This window comes from Seriola lalandi, unplaced genomic scaffold (genome assembly GCF_002814215.2).
Source record: "Seriola lalandi dorsalis isolate HSWRI2012SDOR001 ecotype SW California unplaced genomic scaffold, Sedor1 jcf7180002054940, whole genome shotgun sequence".
In the NCBI taxonomy this organism is placed as follows: Eukaryota; Metazoa; Chordata; class Actinopteri; order Carangiformes; family Carangidae; genus Seriola; species Seriola lalandi.
In genome coordinates, this window is record NW_019525491.1 from 624,205 (window position 1) to 637,346 (window position 13,142).

Genomic DNA, 13,142 nt, shown 5'->3' on the forward strand with positions numbered 1-13,142 from the left:
ATGAAAACACATTGATCGTTAAAATATTTCATTCCTGAATGTAGTTTTTTTCCAGTGACAGTTTTGTTTGCAAGAAGCACAGTTTGTCGCTATGGGACGTCACCATACTAGCAATAAGTTTCTATTGTAGTTTCTGAAGTACTTAAAATCCATCCCTGGCCATGTTTTAAAAGCAGTCACAAATTTGTTTAAAAAAGCAATTGAAGCATACAACTTATTTAAGGTATCGGGTTCATATTTCTGCTTCATTTAGTTGATATATTTATGTAAAGTATATACAAGTGTATATACTAGACTACTATACTAAAGTATATACTAGTGTATATACTCTACATGCGTTATTTACATTGTTTTACGGTTCAACAATAGGATTTTGTTCTCTTGTGTGTAATGAAAATGATCATGACCACCCTACTTTTGAACTGCGCCTTCATAGCTATAGATAGGCTCTGAAGTATGTTTAGTAAGTTATGTTGATTGTTGCAAAAAGACCTGAGTTTTGTCTCAACAAACTTACTGTTTGTGTTATCTTTTGGGGAAAATCATATTTTTGTCCATGTTCAGCAGTTTGTTTCACCCCTTGATACTGCATGATTAGCATTAAAATAAATCAATGCAAGCTGAAAAACCTGGAGTACAGTACATGTCATTACACCCCAACATCCACCAAAAACTACAGAAAATGAGATTTTTGATAACAGGACTGCAGGTGCTTTGTTAATTAGAATTAAAAAATAAAATGAAACCATCAAAGCAAGCCTAAGGCATAATATTTTGTGCAGTGATTGTGTATCATGAAAAGAGTGGACAGTTCTATTTACACATCTTTTTCATATATTTAATAATGAAATATTTGTATTATTATTCACAGAATACTGTGTCTGTCACAAGAAACCTAGAGTATTTTTCACCCAACAGGAGTCAAAAATATTGCATTGCAATTTTCTTAAATCTCTTAGTTGTTTGATAAGACGACTTGTGTGTATTGAATGTCATGTAGTGACCTCTAAGATGAGCAATAACAATTTGCTTTCGATTCACTATCTTTTTAAAGGGATAGTGTTTGAATTTGGATGGGAAGTGTTTGCTCCATGTGCTGGTGTAATGATGTTTCTTCCACTATTGCTGTTCCACTATAGTTTTTATGGTATTTACCACCATAACTGATGGACTAACATCAACTTCAAAGTCTGATTATTCAATCTGGATAATAAACAATATTTATGATATTAGTTTGCCAAACTTTAGCTGCATGATGAGATTACAGTAGACAGTGGCTCGGAGCCGTGGTGGTGGCAGATTCAAAGTATAAAACATATATATATATGTATGTATGTGTGTGTGTGTGTATGTGTGTGTGTATATATATATATATATACACACACACACACACACACACACACACACACACACACACACACACACACACACACACACACATACACACTGCCTGGCCAAAAAAAAAGTCGCCACAAAAAAAAAGGTCACACACTCTAATATTTCGTTGGACCGCCTTTAGCTTTGATTACGGTAAGCATTCGCTGTGGCATTGTTTCGATAAACTTCTGCAATGTCACAAGATTTATTTCCATCCAGTGTTGCATACATTTTTCACCAAGATCTTGCATTGATGATGGTAGAGTCTGACCGCTGCGCAAAGCCTTCTCCAGCACATCCCAAAGATTCTCAATGGGGTTAAGGTATGGACTCTGTGGTGGCCAATCCATGTGTGAAAATGATGTCTCATGCTCCCTGAACCACTCTTTCACAATTTGAGCCCGATGAATCCTGGCATTGTCATCTTGAAATATGCCCGTGCCATCAGTGAAGAAAAAATCCATTGATGGAATAACCTGGTCATTCAGTATATTCAGGTAGTCAGCTGACCTCATTCTTTGAGCACATACTGTTGCTGAACCTAGACCTGACTAACTGCAGCAACCCCAGATCATAGCACTGCCCCCACAGGCTTGTACAGTAGGCACTAGGCATGATGGGTGCATCACTTCATCTGCCTCTCTTCTTACCCTGATGCGCCCATCACTCTGGAACAGGGTAAATCTGGACTCATCAGACCACATGACCTTCTTCCATTGCTCCAGAGTCCAATCTTTATGCTCCCTAGCAAATTGAAGCCTTTTTTTCCGGTTAGCCTCACTGATTAGTGGTTTTCTTAAGGCTACACAGCTGTTCAGTCCCAATCCCTTGAGTTCCCTTCACATTGTGCGTGTGGAAATGCTCTTACTTTCACTATTAAACATAGCCCTGAGTTCTACTGTTGTTTTTCTTCGATTTGATATCACCAAACGTTTAAGTGATCGCCGATCACGATCATTCAGGATTTTTTTCCGGCCACATGTCTTCCTCGAAGACGATGGGTCCCCACTATCCTTCCAGTTTTTAATAATGCGTTGGACAGTTCTTAACCCAATTTTAGTGGTTTCTGCAATCTCCTTAGATGTTTTCTCTGCTTGATGCATGCCAATGATTTGACCCTTCTCAAACAGACTAACATCTTTTCCACGACTACGGGATGTGTCTTTCGACATGGTTGTTTAAGAAAAGAGAAGCAACTCATTGCATCAGTTGGGGTTAAATAACTTGTTGCCAGCTGAAAGATAATCGCCCATGCAGTAATTATCCAATAGGAGGCTCGTACCTATTTGCTTAGTTAAATCCAGGTGGCGACCTTTTTTTTTGGCCAGGCAATGTATATATGTGTGTATGTATGTGTGTTTTATATGAAAAAAACCTTAAAATACCTTAAATACTATATTGCAACTATTGAGCTTTTCCGCGTTGTTTAAAGGAACACTATGCAGGATGTTCCTAAAAACAATGTGTAGACTCATCCAAAAGTAGTCCCGCTCAGTCATCACTTATGAACCACTAGAAGACTGAGGCGGCGTATTTATCTGCTGCTGTCTGCCTGTGTTTTCTTATTTTGCTGTGTTTGGGATAAGTCTGGGCTGCAACCTTTGGAGAGCGGATGTGTAGCTAATAACAGCACTAACAGGTAGGTGCTGCCAGTTAGCTTAGTTAGCTTCCTAAAGTTTTGGCTTTTCGATTACAACAAATCAAACATTCCTACAATAGGAGCTTGCAGTGTCCATAAAAGCAGTGTGATGCTGCAGGTGGTACACTGGGCTGTGGTCGTTCTGGCAACTTCGGTCTTGGGCAGGGGGCGTGCACTTCTGGTGGCACTGAGTTGTGGAGGAAGGTCCAAGTTTGAATGTTGTGTTTGTGAACAGTAACCAACAATTCCTGACTAAAATGCATTTGAATTTCCCTGGCTTTTCAAGCATTAGTCTCTACCATCACTCTGCCATGACAACAATGATCCACCTGTAAGGTGTCTACCACCTGTTATTAGGAATGATTGTAAATGAGAGAACTGTAAATTTTAACCCATAAACTTAACTCTGCAGTGTAACTAACTTGTATTGTGCAACTCGTTTACATTTACAGAAGTTATTTCCTGCATTATGTTCAAACTAAGCTAAGTTTGCACTAACACATAGCCTGCAATCAACAGCTTTATACAAAAATTACCAACTTCTAAAATGCTTTTTGAAGTTCATACTGCATTGTTTGGGAAGATGACTTTTAAATGACTTGCTGTTGCTCCCTTTAAGTGGCTGGTGGGCTACAAAAGCCTAAATTTACCAGCATTTGACAATGAAGAAGGGCTTCTTTCCCATCTTTGTGGGGGGATTCTTCTGTGAAGTGGGCCTTGCTTATTCACAGATTCACAATGTCAAAACAAACAGTATTATGTGACGATCTGTCTGCTTGTCACTGGATTCAAACATGTTGGTCACCCCATGTTGATGCAAACTGTTGATTTGCCCTCACTCTGTTATTACATTATACACATACAGGAAATGCTTTGGTTTCCTGTGTATGCGATGCAGCGTGATCATTTACTCTTAAATGTTGAGCAGTCTTGTGAATGGAGTGGTGTGTCTACTTCCTACTGGTTTGCACAATCGAAGGAAATTCCAGGGCATTCAGGAAACTCGTGTGCAAGGATCAAGCCTTTCAGTTGTACGTACAGCTCCAGGTTTCAAACTTTACAAATTTACTGCTTTTATACCATATGCAATGCAGATTGTGACCTCAAAATATAATGCAATGCACAAAAGCCTGACAGTATCTTACACTGTTTATCATTTTATGTCAGTATGGCGATGCACGAAAAGGATTAAATGCAGATTATTTTATTACAGTGCTGATAACTTTGACCGGTGATGTTCTGCCCCGGAGTTGATGTCTCATGCTGATGTCTTTGTTTTTTATTCTGTTGAGGAGGCATGTTCATCTCCCAACCTTCTTTAAATTATGATGTATAGGGAAAATGGTCTAAGACCACAGCTTGGACAAAGTCGTGTTGTCTCAATGCATGTTAGACTAAAATGCCAGGTTGGTAAGGCGCTGTATCTGAATTGCCCTCCTTCCTGCTGAAGCCGGTACCTATTGCAAATATGCTATGTTGTAAATCCCCTTTGGCTGATTTTTTTCAGTGTGCAGAGAAAATGTAGATCATCGAGACTATTAATTGACATCTGCCCTGTAAAGAGATACTCCCTTCTCATAGTCCATTTTTAAGACATTATTAATGCTACTTGGTTTATATGTCTAACATCAGGCAGCCAACTCAGTTTACTTTTCCCTGAAAATGGCACCAACCCATGATATCTCATTGCCATCTTGGCTAAATTTGAATGTTGTTTGGGTAATTAAATACGGCCTTTGCATTTCCTTTTATTCTATACTCAATATTATTGTTATTAATAATAGTATTATTTCGTTTTTACGTAGGTGTTAAATAGGTGAATCAGAGCCTTAAGTTGAGTACGGTCACTAGGATAACACTGAAAGATATTCAAGTAAGTAATTAAGTTCTCCAAAACAAAAGCAAATTCATACAGTATTTTATATATGTGTGTGTGTGTATATGTGTATATGTATATGTGTGTATGTATATATATATATATATACACACATGAGCTTAACCTTTTTTTTCTTTCTTTCTTTTTTGGCCTCACTCACTGAGGTGATACTAGTAGGTTTAGAGATAAACAGGATATGCAACTCTCTTGATGTGGTTAAACAGTGAAAAAATTTGAGCCCCGAGCTCTTAGAAGCTGTAGCACCTATGCTGTGGTGCTGTGCAGGAGGATGTTAAATATGTACTGCATTCTTGTAAATCATGGTCGGATTAAAAACCCCATTGCCCCCCAAGTGGCTTTTTGTTTCTGCTGTTTTGTCTGTCAAAATTACAGAGTGATGTAATTCGTTTTACCTTTTATTTAAATATTTCAGAGTACCCATGACTATGAGAGAGTGACGTAAGAGCGCACAAAGTATCTTCCACGATATGAGTTAAAGGCAAAAAACTCCATTAAAATATGGAAAGATCCAGTTTAAAAGAAAGTGTAACTACCCAAGCCATAAGTCAGTATATGTATATATTACCTAATATAGAAAGGACGGTCACATAATGTAACAATGATAAGGGTTTATGTGATGACCACCACCTTCAATTATTTCAACCTTGTTTCAGAGAAATCATGTGGTTTTACCTAAATACAAGTACCTCTGAGCCTTGGCAACTGTTGCTATGGAGACACAGCCAAGTCAGAAAGGTAACCTTAAATAAATAGTTTAAGTTGACTAAATCCAACCTAAGATTAAAAATTAAAAGAATAATTTCATATGATATATTGATCATATAGATTTCTAGTGAAAAATGATATCTTAGCGATTCGGTCTGCCGATCGGAAAAAGCTCATCAATGTAATATCATTGGAAGGCAATGACAGTCCATGAATTTTGTTGAGGTAAGAGGAATTGCTACATGTTAGACTCAAACATGCTTGTAAGCGTTGCACTTATACTGTCCTCAGATCTTCCCTCATAACCATCAAATTACATCATTGTCAAAAAGTACTCCAGATGATTATAGTCTGTATACCAATGATTACAGTGCTAATAGGTCCCTCTATTAGTTAATGCATCATATAAAACACAACTAAACAGTTACAATGGAAATAAATAGGCCTGACAACTTTAAGTTTAATGTTTAAACAATGTCTTGGCTATCATGCTACTATGGTACAATACCAAAAAAACAAAACAAAAAACAGCCATAATAGGCAAACAGTACGGTGAACGTTCCCTCTGGCACAAATTGCCAAAAACCGTGGGACTGTACAGAATCTGTTCCTAAAATGACTTGACAGTGACTTCACTATGACATGATTTTCCATAGTCAAACTTCTTGTGCCCTTAACATTGAGGAAATTCAGCCTCCCACAGAGGTAATACGCCTATTCCTTTTCCACATTAATTTCTTTACTGCTAAAGTTAAAAATGACAATCTAGCTCTAATTCCAAATTCGCATTGTCTTATCTTATTGGTAGGCTAATCCAAACATGATGCAGATATGCATTCTGATTTGATGAAGGCTCCAGATAAGAGCTAAACTAACAGTTTTTTTGGACATATATTTGTAATCTTCTGAGGACACTAATTTAGAATTTAAATGGCAATACACAAACTCTTTAAGGTAACATTTATTAAGTTATAGCTTCAATTTATAGCACCGCCATACAGCATGTTAAATAATCAATAAATAAATAAATAAATAAAAATTCAGAGCTATACAAGAGCTTACATCAAATACATTCCCATTGTTTGAAATTGAGAACTTTTAAATACACTTCACAGCAGTTGTAGAAATACATAAGATAATTGTAGAAATATAATGTATTATATATTATGTTAATATGTAGTAAAAATAAAATACAGAAGAAATAAAATCATTCAACATGAGTAGTTGCCTTATCACCATATTGCAGTGACTTGGTTATAAATGCAAATATTGTAGAGCAGTGTTCTTAATCGTATAGCATCGCTAAAAACAGAGATATACCTGAGATCACTCCAATCAACATGTGTAGATGTTGCTTGATTACATACAATCCTTAAAACACGTCTGCTTCAGAATCAATGGGTTGGTCGTGTCATCTCATGCCGGATGAAATAGAATTTTTTGCAGCATTTAATCGCTGCTCAAGACTTCCTGTGGCGTTTTTCAGTACAGTTGATGGAGAAGATGCGATACAAAGGTTGCCCCAGTCTTTTTGGACTGCATTATGCATTTCTTAGATTGTAAGACTCAAGTAAGAATTTCGTTCCTTTCAGAAACTCACTGAGAGGGGTTTCAGACCATGTTTCACAGTCACATTCACTGCGGTTTGTTGATGCCTAGGGAGAAGACAATAAGTCAGTTTAGTCCATTTGAACAAATTATCTTCTTGTAATCATCAATCAATCATCTTTTTTTTTTTTTTCTTTCTTTTTTCTGTAATCTTTGGCACTTGATTTGGCAACACGATGTGGGGAGGTACTTACATGTGTAATGTTTAGTTTTTGGATCTGTATTTCCAAGAATTCGACAGTTTCCTCTATTCTTGCGTTGGGGTCCTCACATTCCTCTTGGGCTGTTCCTTTAAGTTCTTCCATAACGCATTCCAGTGCTGCAGCAATGCATCCTACCTGTGTGTGTATGAGAGAGAGATGTTTTAGCGTCCAATTACTGCCCTGACTGAGGCAGACTTGTGGCTATGCGCAGAGACGTCAGCAAACAGAAGCTGTCACAGCTGTGTGAAGTATCAACACTTGTCAAGCTCATTTCCTGTACTAGAGAACCTTTACATGTGGTTTATAAAAGCTCATCTAAACCCTAAAGCTTGAGCTTCTTTGATGCTGGGGACTACCCAGTATTGCTGTTCTTTTCTGACTTAATATTCAAAAACAGATTAGTCTATCATCATTGTCATATTTAGTAAAGTACATCCATATACTGTATTTCATTGTTACTTCTGACTTGTGTTTCTGTAATGGTAATGCATCATCATATTTTAAGACGTGTAAACTTAACAATATAAAATACAACCTTACCGTAGTAATTGGTGGAGTATAGAAGGTTGAATTTGATGGCTGTATGGACAGAAGAAAACATTAGAAGGTATTAGTAACTGACAGAATCTTTGCAAAATGAGAGGGGGAAAAAATATTCGGCTTGAAATAACTTACACATGAGACTTCATTCAGTATTAAGTCGATACTGGACTCCTTTATGGGTATAGGATTTGCTTGAAGACAAGTAAAGAGAGTAACAGTCCAAAAGGCAACCCAAATAAATTTCTCCATATTCAGCTTGAAGGCTTGTCAGTGTGAAAAGCAAGTTGTTTAGTGGAGGTGTTGTGTTGGTTTACTTATCCTCTGTGCTGTATTGAATTTATATAGCTGCTGGGTGGAAAGGGTGGGCTGAATTAGTTGTGTATCACCTAATGCATACAGCATTGTTTTTCCTTTAGATGACTCTTGGAAATTTTTTTTTTCACGATGCTACTACAACATGGTAAAATCCCTCAAGCTGGCCAATAGTAGCACAGCTTACAACTTCTTCACTTCAACTTCACTTATGAAACTAGGTTGGCTGTCCCTAGAGAAAGAAAAACCCATTTGCACCCATTTGCTCTGAGAATTGTGTTAGGGAAATCTTTGTCATTAAATAACTTAACTACTTTAATACTTTTTTATACATGTGAAAATATATGTAAAATGGCCACAACATGTTTACTGTCAGTCTATCTGCAATTCACAATTAGATAAGGCAGAGCTCATTGAAGATTAAGTTTGGTTCAAAATGGTGCTCTTGATGTTTTTAGTTTATTTGCAGTTTGTTTGTTTTTGATTTCATCATCGAGTTTTATCAAAGAAGCAAGCCACCTTTATGTATATCGCTATTTTCAGAATTGAGGTTAGAGGGAGAAGAGGAAAAGAGAATGATGGAAAAGATTACACACATGCACGCACGCACGCACACGCACGCACACACACACACACACACACACACACACACACACACACACACACACACACACCCTTTACCAAATCTAACCTACCTATATTTAGTTCACCATGATATGATCAGTGGATGATTTTCACAACAGTTGCCTCCACGTGGAGTCATGAAAACCATTTTGTGCCCATAGGGGAATTTTCTCGATGAGACTGGTAAAACCAGCCTTAACTATTGAACATCTTTGTACACCAGATATGTATTATTATAAAAGCATAAAATAGTTTGGTTTGGCATGAAGAAATATGAGGTGCATTATCTAGCTTATAATTTATTGACATACAGTGATGCCAGTGTTAATAGTAAAAACTTGTTGGACAGCCGAATGCTGTGTGAGCCTCTTTTTTGGATGTTAGTGTTTAGTGTAAGTAGTGTTTACCTCCTGATGGTTTAAGTGCCTATTCAAAGAGGGTGTGATGGATCCTCTATTACAGTGGTTCCCAACTTTTCCCAACTCATGGCCCACTTGAAAATCGCAAAAATGTTGGTGGCCTACATCCGACCCCATAACAATACGTAGGCCAAATGGTATATTCTCACAGTACTTTTTGTTTTAATGTTAGTGATCAAACATTCAAGACTGAACTGAAAGCAGGGGAAGCTGAATTTTTCTTTTTTGTTGGACAGGGAGGAGATCACTTGTCGATTCACCATCTGTCTCATTATTCTTTCTTTTTAATTCTATCTGTCTCTAACCAACTCTCCATTTTGGCACTCCAGTTTCAGTTGTGGATGTTATCTTTTAGTGCGCAATCAGACTGAGATAGCAAACAAGTATACGATGTGGTCCAGCAACAAAATAAAAGTTCCTGTCATGACTTACCACAGTCATAGGCATTAGAGAAAAAACAACAGAGAAAGAAGTTTTTCAACATATGTAATGTTTCTAAAAATCATTTCATTTGAAAAAATGTTATATTCTTTTTTGCAATTACATCTCTTACTCCTATTGTTTTGCAAATGATTTGTTGGTCCACTTGCAATACCTTTGTGGCCCACCAGTGGGCCCTGGCCCACAGGTTGGGAACCACTGCTCTATTACTAAACTAATTTTAGTTCTTTCATTGCGCAACCATCAGTCGTTTCCCACACGGTCCATTTTCTCTTGGGTCTGTATATTCCCACCTTGTGTCATTACACTCTCAATAAGACATTAAGATTGAATGTAAAAGTTCATTTTGAAAACAGAGGTGTGATGATGGGTTTCCAAATCTGCTACTGTGTTGCTCAGGCAAAATTATCATTGAAAATATATCTAGGTTCTTGTACTGTTCATTAGGTTATTCACACGTACAGACAGATAACCTTCAGAGATTCCTCATCATCAGTTAAAGGCCCACCAAATCTGTATAATCTTTGAATTACATCAGTCTACAAAATTACTGTGATGACTCAAACAGTCGGTATAACATGTGAAAGGATGCGACCTTGTGGCCTTTTGTGTTCTTTAGTGCAGATGATAGATGAGTGTGTGCCTGGCACAAGCAGTACATTCATTGTGGCTTAGGAGTAATGAATTTTTACATCTACCCCACACATGTGATTGTATATATCAGCATCAGACATCCTAACTGATATAGTAGCTCTGTCTGGGCAATTTTAAATTCAGAGTTGCCACAATTGCCCCATGAGCAAGAGCTTTCCTTCCTCAAGCACACCTCAGTGATGCACAGCAGCTGATATGATCAGCTTCTTTCTCTCTTAACGATCAAAGTAGAGGTTTCTGGTGCTAGTTCACCCACTTTCGAAGCGCATGGAGAAAAGAAAAAGTCTAAAGAGAGACTCCAGCAACACTATTAGACCAATGTGTTTCAGCTTAGGGCGTCGATAAAGGCCCAGATGGCCCCCGATGACCCTGATGAAGGCCCAAGCTGAAACTCAATGTTACAAAGGTCAGGATTTTATCAGCAGTAGAGCAAGCGAAAGTGACTGCTGGTTAACATGTAGTCTTAGAGGGCGTGTTTCAGTCACTATTTCATACCTGTTACGTTGTCCGACGACAGAAACAGATAAACATTCAAATGAGAACAGCTTTATTGGGAATGTTATATTAGAATATGGGCTGTATTAAAATATGTGAGCACAGAGAGTAGGAGAGAAATAAAGAAAAGACTGAAACCGGCACAATGCAAATAGCCCATGACACAGCCATATCTTAGTTGGTTGTTCCAAGTAACATTTTTTTTAGCATTTCTAAACTGCTGCACCTATACTTAAGATATGGTTTAATTCAGACTTCTACAACTAGCTACCAGTCTGGAGGTCAAACAGCATGTATGCCCATCTGTCGACCTTGGCCTCATTCTTTCAACTTTTTATTGCACAGTATCAACATCACACTACTTTCTGTGTTGTTACTGAATGTAAACATTTGTCGTTTCCAAGTGTTGGAACATACAACCAATCTTTTGTTTTGGTAGACAGGGCGGTCTCCTTAAATCAGAGTTACAATGCAGTACGCCACAGCGCCTTTTTTGTCAATATACAACCTAAGAAGTTAAAGGCTCGAGATGGGATGAAAATATGTCATAACATTAATGAAGTGTGTGTGCCTTTTGTCTGAAGAACTTTAAGTAAAAGTATTTTAGGTTTTAAGTTCATTTACCTTTTACGGTTTGCAAAAATGATTTGTCTTTTGATGCTCACCAGAGTTGCTCTTGTGTTGCTGTTCATCTCATTAGGACAAGTAGCTTTCGTAGTGTTAAAGCAAGAGAGCATTCACATCATCTCAACAGCACACATTAGCGTTTCACCCTTATTTTTGTCTCAAATTTAGTGAAGCAATTTTTACATGATCTATCTACATGAAAAGGAACATTTTTTCCTACAAACACTAATAAGTGTCTACAATAAGAGGGAAGTGACAAAATCATTTATTTTTAGTAAGTCCTAGCTGTAATAATTGACAAGTTGTTTTTTTTTTTTCCCCTGATGCTACTATGAAGATACCAATCACCTCCTTTTAATTTTAGAGAGGAGTTACCACGTCACACACAACAGTAATTGATGACAAACTCATGAATCACAGTTCACAGATCATTTTAATAGCAAACTTTCACATATTTTGTGGTTGCGGTACATCAATTTCATTATTAAATAAATAAATATATAAATAACTTGAGAACTTCTTGCAGTGTTTTTCAATTGTTACTTAGAGAACATCACATTTTTAGTGCAGTGTGTTATATTAAATAATGATAAAGTAGAAGAAACATCTGAAGGTTCAGTGTGGATTAACACATTTTAGGATTGTCGTTGAGTTGTTTGAGAAAACTTTCGAAGTCCTTCACGAAGACTGCAAACGTCTTGTTTTCCCGCTGGAACTCATTGGAGTTGGCCTGTACATGAGGAGAGGAGGCTGGCTTAGTATTGGATCATGTAGTTTTAGTGAAGAACTTAAATATACATATATTACACATTTCTAAGGTGATATGACTATACGGTAATAATGTTAATACTTACATGTTGCAAGCTCTCCAGTTTTTTAATCTTCAAAGCGTATTTGATTTCTGTAATTCGGTTCTGTTCATCGCTGCAGTTCTTACTGGCTCGGTCCAGCCCGTCAATGAACAAATGCAGGGCTTTGGCATAGGATTTTTCCTGACAAAGACACAGCAATCCTTACGGTCACACTTTGTCCAATAATGGCGATCAACTACATTTTGTACAAGAGTTGAATCAGCTTCAGTTGATTTTTGAATTAGTGATTAAGTTGATTGTCGTTGTTGGTGTTATGGTTTGATTTACTGTCAGATAGATAAGCATTAAGAGCAGCCTCTTGTCATGTACCAGTGCTATTTTAAGTTAGTGGGTATACATTCAGTTTCTCTAAATGACATGCAAACATTGTTTAAGACACAGATTTAAATTTCTTTTTGAGCAATTTTGAGAGAACCCCTAGTGGTAGGCACTTGGTAACAAAAGTTAACATGAGAGGGCAGTCTCTCAAAAGAAGAAAATTGTGGCAGTGTAAACACATTTGTGGAGACACTCTAAAAACCTTTAGGAGGTTTGGTTGCGGCAATCTGCAAAAGCAGCATCAACATCCTGAGTAAGTACTTAAACTTGATCAACAGTGATCTCTTACCAGCACGTTTGTTGGAGTGGTGAAAGTCACGTTTTTATCCTGCAACAAATCAGAGAAACAGACAATTAGTTTTTATCGTTCACTTTCAGTAGAAACAGATTAGTTTCTTAAAAAAAACA

The 13,142-nt window shown here is 37.3% G+C and overlaps 2 protein-coding genes across 2 annotated transcripts in view; one reads left to right on the forward strand and one right to left on the reverse strand.

Annotated features, from left to right (window-relative positions):
- The first annotated feature begins 3,946 nt into the window (after positions 1-3,946).
- bbs12 (Bardet-Biedl syndrome 12) overlaps positions 3,947-13,142 on the forward strand; it is a 38,468-nt gene continuing 29,272 nt past the window's right edge. Inside the window, 1 exon segment of the mRNA XM_087170260.1 lies at positions 3,947-4,047. The gene's annotated coding sequence lies outside the window, so the exon portion shown is untranslated.
- On the reverse strand, positions 6,074-8,257 carry il2 (interleukin 2). Its single transcript, XM_087170258.1, has 4 exons — positions 8,105-8,257; positions 7,970-8,008; positions 7,421-7,564; positions 6,074-7,273 (listed from the first exon to the last, which is right to left on the reverse strand). Exons 1-4 carry the CDS (start codon positions 8,219-8,221, stop codon positions 7,160-7,162), a joined length of 414 nt encoding a protein of 137 aa, XP_087026384.1. The 5' UTR covers positions 8,222-8,257; the 3' UTR covers positions 6,074-7,159.

Excerpts from the sequence above, each read along its gene's own strand:
- il2 (XM_087170258.1), bottom strand. The coding sequence starts at position 8,221 with ATGGAGAAATTTATTTGGGTTGCCTTTTGGACTGTTACTCTCTTTACT. Across the intron at positions 8,009-8,104 it reads TACTGAATGAAGTCTCATGT|CCATCAAATTCAACCTTCTA; the intron begins GTAAGTTATTTC and ends CTGTCCATACAG. Across the intron at positions 7,565-7,969 it reads ATACTCCACCAATTACTACG|GTAGGATGCATTGCTGCAGC; the intron begins GTAAGGTTGTAT and ends ATACACACACAG.